Source organism: Macadamia integrifolia, chromosome 1 (assembly GCF_013358625.1).
Source record: "Macadamia integrifolia cultivar HAES 741 chromosome 1, SCU_Mint_v3, whole genome shotgun sequence".
In the NCBI taxonomy this organism is placed as follows: Eukaryota; Viridiplantae; Streptophyta; class Magnoliopsida; order Proteales; family Proteaceae; genus Macadamia; species Macadamia integrifolia.
In genome coordinates, this window is record NC_056557.1 from 28,257,853 (window position 1) to 28,268,034 (window position 10,182).

General features: G+C 39.9%; 3 protein-coding genes across 11 annotated transcripts in view; 2 read left to right on the forward strand and 1 right to left on the reverse strand.

Annotated features, from left to right (window-relative positions):
• Positions 1-143: 143 nt before the first annotated feature.
• LOC122082746 (15-cis-phytoene desaturase, chloroplastic/chromoplastic) lies at positions 144-1,821 on the forward strand. The gene has a single exon (XM_042650510.1). The coding sequence runs from the start codon at positions 254-256 to the stop codon at positions 1,706-1,708; it is 1,455 nt and encodes a 484-aa protein (XP_042506444.1). The 5' UTR covers positions 144-253; the 3' UTR covers positions 1,709-1,821.
• LOC122082773 (O-fucosyltransferase 13) lies at positions 1,797-8,892 on the reverse strand. Of its 6 annotated transcripts, none has more exons than XM_042650559.1 (7): positions 8,770-8,892; positions 6,897-7,054; positions 6,707-6,786; positions 6,508-6,578; positions 6,288-6,376; positions 3,666-3,887; positions 1,797-2,610 (listed from the first exon to the last, which is right to left on the reverse strand). In XM_042650559.1, exons 2-7 carry the CDS (start codon positions 7,019-7,021, stop codon positions 1,878-1,880), a joined length of 1,320 nt encoding a protein of 439 aa, XP_042506493.1. In that variant the 5' UTR covers positions 7,022-7,054; positions 8,770-8,892; the 3' UTR covers positions 1,797-1,877. The 6 variants fall into 6 exon arrangements, with proteins under 6 accessions (XP_042506493.1, XP_042506486.1, XP_042506480.1 ...); XM_042650552.1 differs by having other exon boundaries at positions 6,707-6,801; XM_042650546.1 differs by having other exon boundaries at positions 6,707-6,804.
• A 98-nt stretch (positions 8,893-8,990) lies between these two features.
• The window catches only part of LOC122082754 (histone acetyltransferase of the MYST family 1-like), a 13,259-nt gene continuing 12,067 nt past the window's right edge, over positions 8,991-10,182 (forward strand). For all 4 annotated transcript variants that reach the window (XR_006141401.1, XR_006141402.1, XM_042650519.1 and 1 more), the window contains exon 1: positions 8,991-9,325. Coding sequence is in view for 2 of the 4 variants with exons in the window: in XM_042650519.1 (XP_042506453.1) it covers positions 9,010-9,325 (316 nt within the window). In the remaining 2 variants the exon portion in view is untranslated. The remainder of the gene's footprint in view (positions 9,326-10,182) is intronic.

Below are 10,182 nucleotides of genomic sequence, written 5' to 3' on the forward strand. Positions count from 1 at the left end.
GAGATTCTATTCCGGCACCAGGGGTTGGAGCTCCTGTTCCCTGATCTCATCCTCGTTAGTGTTAAAATTACTGAACACGTGTCGTTGTTGGCCGGCATCAGCAGAGGATCCGAATTGAGATTGAGAGGCCACTTCACCACCTCTAATGGATAGCCTTTTAATGGATAAGGTGATCTCGCAGTCACAGTCTCCTTCCCTGAAACATCAGAACTTCGAGAGTTACTGACCTCACTTATCACTGCTACTGAAAGTCATGCTCTCTCTCCCATTCCCAAAACCATCTTCACTGTGTTTCTCTCTTTCCCATGAACTCTACAAACACCACAGCCACTCCCGATCTCAATTGAGCAGATTCAAAACTAAAGCCATACAGATCTCCATCCCACCCAAGGAATCTGACGCCCCAACCGTTAAAACCACCGGAGTCGTCATCGTCGGGGCAGGGCTCGCCGGTTTAGCCGCTGCAACTCGGCTGAATTCAGAGGACATCCCCTTCATCCTTGTGGAAGCTTCAGATGCCGTCGGAGGCCGTGTCCGAACTGACGTCGTTGACGGGTTTTTACTGGACCGAGGGTTTCAGATCTTCATCACCGCTTACCCTGAAGCCCAGAAAATCCTAGACTACGAAACCTTAGATCTCCAGAAATTCTACTCTGGCGCTCTTGTCTATTACGACGGCCAATTCCACACTGTCGCGGATCCGCTGCGACATTTTCCAGAAGCGTTACAGAGCTTGGCGAACCCAATCGGAACAGTCCTCGACAAATTGCTCATCGGATTGAAGAGAATTCAAGTACTCGGTAGATCCGAGGAAGAGATATTCTCGGCAGATGAGGTTCCGATCATTGATTTACTCAAGAAGACGGGGTTTTCTGATTCTATCATCGACCGCTTCTTCCGGCCGTTCTTTGGAGGGATCTTTTTTGATACAGAGCTAGAGACAACGTCTAGATTATTCGATTTCATCTTCAAATGTCTTGCTTTAGGCAATAATACGCTTCCCGCTAGAGGAATCGCTGCGATTCCCGAACAAATTGCAGCGAAGCTTCCCCCTGGTTCGATTTCTTTGAATTCAAGGGTCGTTACGATCGACTTCAACAGATCAGAGTCAAAGCCACCAACCGTGAAGCTACAGAGCGGGGAGATCTTGAGGAGCGAGCTAGGAGTGATTGTTGCTGTAGAAGAACCAGAAGCCAATAAGCTTTTGGCGGGAAAGCTTACGGTCGAACTGACGGGTAGCCGGCCCGCCCGGAGCACCGTATGCTTGTATTTCTCAGCGGAGCAGGCTCCGGTTCGAGAACCGGTTCTATTTCTTAATGGTTCAGGCAAGGGGATCGTCAATAACATGTTTTTCGCGACCAATGTGGCTTCGTCCTATGGTCCAGGGGAGACGTTAGTATCAGTCTCGGTTATCGGGATGTGTGAGGGTGTTTCGGATGATGATTTGACGGCTAAGGTGGTCCGGGAACTCTCAGGTTGGTTTGGGAGTTCCACCGTCGAGTCGTGGAAGCATTTGAGAACGTATCGTATCGGATTCGCACAACCAAACCAAAGCCCACCAACGAATCTGAAGAAAGACCCAAAGATTGGGTCAGGGGTGTATGTGTGTGGCGATCACCTCACCTCGGCCACCTTTGATGGGGCTTTGGTTTCAGGAAGGAGAGCAGCTGAGGCTTTACTGAAGGATAGAGCATTGGTTGCAGTGTGAGATTGATTAATCCTTTCTCTTCTATTCCCACTTGGATTCTTTATTTTCCTACTCAAATCCAAAGAATTTGGCTGAGAACCAAGTAAAATTTAAAGAATATGTGGGTTCCATTCCATAAATTATCATTTAATTCTCCAAAAAAGATTCAGAGGAAACAATGTAGTGTCAGTTACAATTTGAACTCACAAAAACAATCAGGCAAGGCAGAACCTCTCCCCAACTTGAAGTCATCTCTGTGAACTCTCCAAAGAGCTTGTGCTAGCTCTTCTCCTTTCAGCCCTTTTGATGTGAACTGTGCAAAAGCCCTCCTGCTCAAGAACAGAGTTTTGAACAACCCTTTAGATGCTCTCATAGCAGCAACCATCTTATCCATGTTACCAAAATATGTTGCTATGTATGAATCACTGTTGATTGATACGTAATAATCCAACGCAGCTTTTGTGTTTCCATGCATGCTAGTGAAATCCTCGCTTCTGAGGAGAATGGATTTTGTGTACACATTGGTATAAACATTTGTTAAACCTTCAATTTCCATGAGACCATCCCCAGCGGCAAGATAAATAGTCGTGTTTGTTGGGATGGATAGTGATTGGAGAATGAGAGCTGTCTCATTTGGGGTGAGGGGGCATTTCCCTCGGTTTCTCCAAATATGAGCTGCATCTCCCGTCCATGGTTTTCGATCACCCTGTGCAGCCCCAATAGCTTCTACAGAGGAATTGGAAAGGCCTGTGTACTCACATTGACTGTAAGCAACCATGTCTGGTTCGAACCGGAGGTGAAGGGAAAGAAAGGGCTTGGGTATGGCATCCAACAGCTCAGAGCCTTTCTTCTCCAGGGCTCTGGAAAGGTGTAAAGCATTGTAACAAGCTTGGCAGCGCCCAGCCTTTGCATACATTGGATACCTATAAAAAAGAGTAGCGCAAATGAGCAAGCAACATTATCACTTGCACAAAGTGCGAACCTATCTTCTATGCTTTCTTTTTTCCTTTTTGCTTCCACTTCTTCCATGGTGAACAAGTAGTTTCGAAGGATTTAAAACAGGTATCTAAAGATGAATTACCTGAAAAAGGAAAGGTGGGGAGAAACGAAAGAAAAGCAGAAAGATCAAGAACTGCATCTAGTTAGAAAACTGACAGTGATAAAAGAAGGATAGCAGCTGCGCACAACTTAAAACAGTTAATGGAATGGATACTTGCTTCATTATCCACTCTCAACATTTTCAAGTCTAAACCAAACATGGGAAGAAGGCACTTGTTGAATGGGACACAGGCACAAAATATGCAACATTGGGCAGTCAACAAAAGTTATTCAGAAATCACACAAGATTTCTATCAAACAGAAGGCTCAAGTTCAACAATAGACAGTAAGAAGCGCTAATCAAAATGCACTCTGGAAGTTTGCAATCACCCACCCCAACCACACCACCCCCCCCACCCCCCAAAAAAAAAAAAAAAAACGAAAAAGGAAAAAAGAAAAAAAGAAGAGCATATCGAAGAAAAATGTGCCTTTGAACTCTTCTAAGAAGACACCTGGTAGTTAAAATAATAAACTGAGATAAAAATGACATCAAGGGAACAACAGTCGGCTACAAAGCTCAAATAGAATTAAAGGCATTTTTTGCCCTTTTTCTGAAGGGGTTTGAGGGGTTTTTTTTTTCTTTTTTTTTTTTGGGGGGGGGGGGTGTGGGGGAAGGAGAAAGGTAGAACAGTAACCTGTTAGATCCTGCCCCCTCCCCCACCTTTTGCTTCATGAACTACTAGCTAGTTGGACATTTTAAAGAACCTAATCAGTTCTGATATAAAGAGAAAAGGGAAATCAGATGAGAAGGTTCATAGATAGCAGATCCCGAATAGTTGGATCGATGATAAATATGGTTATGAAACTTATTAACCAAACAGGAGGGTATAAAGCTGGTTCAAATGTAATTAGATTAAAAAAGAAGCAGCTGCTATTGTACCTATCCCTTCTTTGGTTCATTGCAGGTGTGATAGAAATATAATGGTGCTCCTTGAGTAAAGGAAGGACACTTTCAATATAATCAAAATGACCTTTGCGTTTGCTGCAGTCCACTCGAAATGGTTCTCTCAATGCTATCTCTGCTGGCAACTCTTTAACAACTTTTACAAAATCATTCATCTTCTCAATGAAGTAGTCGACATCAAATACATCTGCAAAACCACTGGGTTGGCACTAACAGTTTATAGCACTATAAAAATTTTAACAACACAAGTAAAAAAAAAAAAAAAAAAACATCAGATTACACTTCATAGCCCTGAAGTAGAGCTGCAACCCTCAAAAGTGTAGCAAAAACAACTTGAACCAAACTGTAGTTGAATTTGAACCCACACTTCAACTGCCAAATCCCAAGTAATTTTCACGTTTCAGTCAGGTCGGGTTAGATCCTCATGGGGCTTGCATTTTCTCAACCCATGCCCAACCTAGAGCCTGATTACACTACCACATCCAAACAATAGCTCGGGTTAGGTCAGCAAAGTCTCAGATTATCCAACCCAAGGATAAAGGATCATCCGCTAATGATGGTTTACAATTCACGCTTGCTAAGGCCTTCAAAAGGCATGAAAAGGCAGATACATGGTTAGGATAATAACACCAAGGGAAAATTTTGATACCTCCACCAGAGTATACTTATAATTACTGATACACCCCTAAGCAATTCTTCTCCACGGTAGTACCCAAATTTCTAAACTAGCACGCAAATTTATGCCTACTCTTCTTTTAAGTTCCAACCATAGTTTTAAGGCGCTGGTAAGGCAACTAGAGATGGTAAGGCAGTGCTCCGCCTTATGTGAAGTGGCCTTATGGGTTTTTTTTTTTTTTTTTTTTTTAAACACATTTTAAAATTACTTGATGAAGATTCCAAATATAGATTTTTTATTGATGGGTGTATGGTTTTGTTAGCACTTGAGATGTATGAAATCAGCTTTACTTCACCAAAAAAAATCAAAACAAACAAAACAAAAACAGGATTTGGATTTTGTCAAGGGTTTTAAGAAAGGGCTTTGAGAAAGAATTAAGGAACAAGGAAGAACCACTGATCTAGGCGACCATTTTGCTCCGGCAGCGGTGAGCTTCATTCTTCTTTGACAGGAGTAGAAATTTAGTGGATGACCTTAGGGCTTAGACACTCATTTTGGCATCATAGAGGTAAGTATAATAAATATTTGTATTTTTTATGTCTTCTTTTCTTTATATTTATAATTTTGTTTCATAATTATGTATTTATATTATATGTTAATATGTTATGCTGATTGATGATTGATGATTGATGAAGATGAACTTAGTTTATTCACTTTTTATTGATTTATTTTCTTGATGAATATCTTACATTGGTATGAATATGAACCTTTAATATTTATTTAACATATGAATAATATGATTCAACTAAGGATTTGAGCCAAATAGATTAGTTTTATAAAAAAATTATACAGGAACGCTTTAGTCGATAAGACGACGCTTTATGCCCACCTTATCGCTAAGGCGCTCCGAAAGACCCTTGAACGCCTCCGTCGCCTTACCGCCTTAAAAACCATAGTTCCAACATTTACTCTCCTGGTAGGTTACTCTCATTGTCAGTTTGAAGGGTGGGTTCACAATAAAAGTGGATTAAGGCATTGGATATGGAAACAATTCTAGTGGCCATAAATGTGTGCCTATTGAACCGAGTGGGGCTTACTTTCTGCTCTAGTTTAAGGCTTTAGCTTATGAAAGGTGCACATTGTAGGAATAGTAAACGTGACTAGACGGGTCAGCTTGTCAAATGCTGACTTTCTATCCAGGCCCAATTCTATTTACCTTTTTGTTTTTCCCCTTCTCTTTGACATCAAATCAAGTTTTAATAAATTTGAGGCTCTTATTAATCTAGCTCATAATTTAGCTACCTTAGCTAGATGCATTAAACTATGTGGCAATGTAACAGATAACATTGGCAATGTTTACCTTCGGTAGTTTTCTTAACAACACTCTTTTATATATATATATATATATATTTTGGTGTTCAGGACACGTGGATTTGAAGTTACCTGCCAGGAAGGGCTGTGAGAATTTAAGAAAAAACAGTGGCAAAATGGTGCAAATTTAAGTATCTGGGTACAGTTGTGCAGAAGTGTTTCATAGGGGGGGTATGAGTAATTAATTACATGCATACTTGAGTTGAGATTGTGAATTTTTCTGAACACTAAACAGAGAGTTCCACAGCTGTGGCCAGGAATTACTTTCTAATTGCAAATTTAAGTATTTGGGTACAGTTGTGCAGAAGTGTTTCATAGGGGGGGTATGAGTAATTAATTACATGCATAGTTGAGTTGAGATTGTGAATTTTTCTGTACACTAAACAGAATGTTCCACAGCTGTGGCCAGGAATTACTATCCAATTTTTGCCCTGATTTAGATGATTTTGGTCTCCACAAGACAAAGTATTTAGGTAATTTAGACCACAATTTGTCATTCATTTGATAATCTTCTGTGAGTTATGCAATATAAACATGGATAGATGTACAAATTGAAAATATTTGGTCCAATGTGCTATTTAAAAGATTTAAAAATAAAAATAAAAAATAACCTTGATTCATTCCAATATGCAGCCACTTCAAATTTTGGTAAAACCAGAGTCGCATTCAACAAACGAGCAATACCGACACCATCACAGAACTGCAGTCACCAGAATACCATTCTCTGAGTGAAGCATTTATAACACAAAATAAATAACAAACTCCAAAACTGAGAAGTAAAACCAACATAAGCCTAGAAATCAAAACTAAAGAGAGGTCAAGAAAACTCACATCACGTCTCATTTGATTGAGCCCCCCATAACAATCCACTCTCATATATCCATTACTTTCTGCTGGCAGAGCTGCAGCATTTCAACAAAAACCAACGCAGTTGTCTGAAATGAAATCAGTTAAGAAGATTTCAGATAAAAAAGCAAAATGAACAGCCTAAATCTATGCCTGCTTGAAATCATGAAACTACTGAACTAACCAGTCGAGTCTCCTTCCATCCACCATTTGCAGGGCCTCCACTCTAGTGCCCTTTGAACACTCCATATATCCTGTTTTCCCTTGGGCGAATTAGACCTGCTTCATTAAGGTCCCAATCACACAAGAAATTTTTATACAGAAATTTAGTTTTTTCTTGAAAACAAAAGAAAACAGGAAACCAGTAAACATACGGTAGTGGATTCCTTGCAAGTGATCTTTCAGAAAATGGAGTTGGAGACAAAACGATCATTGCAAGCAGGATGGATAGAGTGACCAGGAGAATGCTGAAGAGGGGCTTCATGGAGAACACGATCATGGATCCTTTCACTTGGAAACCGCAGAGTTTGTACTGCAGTTAAGATGGAATCAATGAGAAATTGCAAAAATAATACAATGCCAATTAGGATAAAGATTCATAACTTATGAAAAGATCGATGAGTCAGAATGAGTGTAAAGTGGCTGCTTGTCCTGATAAAGTTGGCTGCCAGACGATGTCAGGACAAGAGAGCTAGATCACTAGATCTGTTTGGGCTCTCTAGTTCAACAGTAAAATAGAGATCAGTCTCCATGGGATGGTCCTGATACTATGTACTTCTCATACAACTAACCGATGAGTCTTTTGCCAAAACTAATTTATCTAGTACAAACATAATAATATCAGTTCTTGAGAACATGTCCCAATCCATCTTCTGCATTCACACAATGAATCTGGATTTTTTCTTTTCGTTATTATTAGTACTAGTATTTTGGGGATCATAAACCAAAAGAAGAAAAATATATTTCACAAATCTACATGTTTAATACCACAAAATTTGGAACCCTTCCCATCTAAACAATGGATAAACATCAACCAAACTTCTGTGGAAACATCAGAAACAATTAAAGGCCTAAAACTGAATTCCAACAGAAACATATGTGATACACATATAGAGAATAACGCATCTACCTTCATATGTACAATATACATCAATATTTCTATAACAATTCTAACATATCATATTTTATCAAGTCCTTAGATAATATGTTTTTTAGAAATCTAACCATTTGTCAAAGCGTTGATAGAGTCAATCCATCAACCTTATCATGTGAACATGGGAGTGATTCATTCCCAAGCGCTTCACTAATTACTAGAGAAACCCATTCAACACCTCAATGCCAAACATGAGAACCATTATATAAAATAACAATGACGCCATAGCTTTACACCTTCATGTTTCGAATAAGAATAAGCTGAAAATTACTTTGAAAAGTTTTTTCTGCAGTATATCGTACAAGTCCCCACCACCCCCCCTCCCAAAAAAAAAAAAAAAAAAAAAAGCACTGAATTCAATATCCATAAATCAGTTCCCAGTTACATGGGATAGCTTTAAGAAAATAAATATGTGGTCCATTGAAACACAGGAAGACAATGTTACCAACTTAGTGTAAGCAGACCCTCACACAAACCTTTCTTCGAACAGGTAGCTGCCGCTAAGAAAAAAAAAGCGAAAAACTAATTACTTGAAGTTGACAGAGCCCCTATAGTTTCAATCGCTTCTTCCTACAATTGGTTCTTTGGAGGATTATAGGAAGGACAGTTTTGGTGATTAAAACAAGCTTAGTCGGATGTGTTTTTACATGGGAATTCGATGATTTTAATGGAAGGAAATTGAAACAACTGAAAACACTAAAGTCGAGCACTCAAGAGTAAAAGACTGTAACCAAAGGGGAAAAAAAAGATTTCATTGACTTCCATTCATGAAGAGTTTCCACAACTGAGCTTTCATGAAGTTTGCACGGATTTTTGAGATGTGGTATTGTGATCCTTGTTGATCATTCTGGAGCACATACGCTGTCTCGTCAGAAATTTCTTGGTGTTTATAAATGCAACGCCATAATCATTTCCTAGGTTATCTTTCTCCTAACCACTCTTTCTCATATCTCCCAACCTACCAGTATATATTCCCCTTCAACAATTCAGGAAGCTTGGTGCCATTGAACGCAGGGGAATGAGGCGGGGGAGTTGCAGAGCCCGAAAATAGAGCAGGGATCGTGAAGAGATGGGAAGAGGACGGTGGTACATACCTTAGGTTAGATGACGGTGCTCTCAGATCGGGGAAGACGATGGCCGCTCTGCTAGGAAGCCCACGGTGAGATTCGCGAGGAATGAAGGTCGGTTACTTTTTTCCCCCCTCACCGCTCTCATTATCACTCAGAGTCACGTGCCACACGAGGGCTCTTTTGTAAATAGAAGTAACTAAAAGGTCTATTTTACATTTCCATCTATTAAAAACTCGTTTCGTCGTATCCTAAAAGTTGCGGAAAATGGGTTCCATAGAAACACCACCACCGACAGCAGAAGAAAATGGCCCGACCACCCCAACCTGCAACGGCAACAATAAGCAACAACAGACTCATTCCGGCGACGGACTTGAAATCTCGGCGGCGCCGACGTCTGAGAAGACACCGGAAAATGATGTATCGAAGAAGAGGAAGACGGGGGTGCTCCCACTGGAGGTTGGCACGCGCGTCATGTGCCGTTGGAGAGACGGGAAGTACCATCCTGTCAAGGTCATCGAGCGTCGCAAAATTGTGTCATCTGATCCCAATGATTACGAGTACTACGTCCACTATACAGAATGTAAGTCTTTGTTCGTTCCTCTGTTCTGCTTATCAGATCCTTTTTTGCCAAATGAATTGGAGCTCTTGCCGAGGGTTAGGGTTTTCACTTTTTAGGCAGTTAGGTTACAGTTCAGAGGGACATGAGAGAGTAAAATGCTGGTTGTTGATTTGGGAAATATTTTCAATAATTAATCCCCTCCTTTTCCTTTTTTTTTTTTTTTTTTTTTTTTCTCGTCATAGAAGTATATCCGTTAGGGTTAAAATTGGTGGTTTGGGAGAGTTTGTGATCTTGGGAATTGAGTTTTGCTGCGTAAACATGTAAAACCTGTTCTTTCCAGAAGTGTTTTTTTTTTTTTCTCAAATTAACAAACTTTCACGTGTAATGCACGTATGGCCTTTGTTTGGAGTGTCAAGCAAATGCTTTTCTGAGTATTTACTTCCAATATCTAACTAATGAAATGAATGAAAAATTAGTCATTTCAAAGCACAATCCTTGAATATACACTGATGGATAAAATGCTTCACTTCAAAGGATAGATCAGTTGGAACATCGGATAATTTTAATAACTATTTAACAGTTTATAAGATTTTGATTAACGATAGACAGTTATGGGTTCGAGTTGGGAAACAGCCTCTCAGCGAAGCGGGGTAAGGCTGCATACATTATATGACCCTCACTGCAGGAGCCTTGTGAAGGTTATGGCCTTTTCTATGTGTAGTTCTTATTATATGAAAAATTCTATATACTCTACCTTGATATATAAAGTAGCAGTCTTAATTTTGAAACCATTCATATTCACACTATATCCCCTCCAACAAGATCCATTCAATTCAACATATTATTTTATACTCCTCCCCTCTCCCAACACACCCCCC

Bases quoted from the DNA above. Each gene is read 5' to 3' on its own strand.
- LOC122082746 (XM_042650510.1), top strand. From the start codon at position 254: ATGCTCTCTCTCCCATTCCCAAAACCATCTTCACTGTGTTTCTCTCTT.
- LOC122082773 (XM_042650546.1), bottom strand. From the start codon at position 7,021: ATGATCGTGTTCTCCATGAAGCCCCTCTTCAGCATTCTCCTGGTCACT. The intron at 6,805-6,896 runs GTATGTTTACTG...ACCTTAATGAAG, and splicing joins CTTGCAAGGAATCCACTACC to CAGGTCTAATTCGCCCAAGG. The intron at 3,888-6,287 runs GTTATTTTTTAT...GTGCCAACCCAG, and splicing joins GCATATTGGAATGAATCAAG to TGGTTTTGCAGATGTATTTG.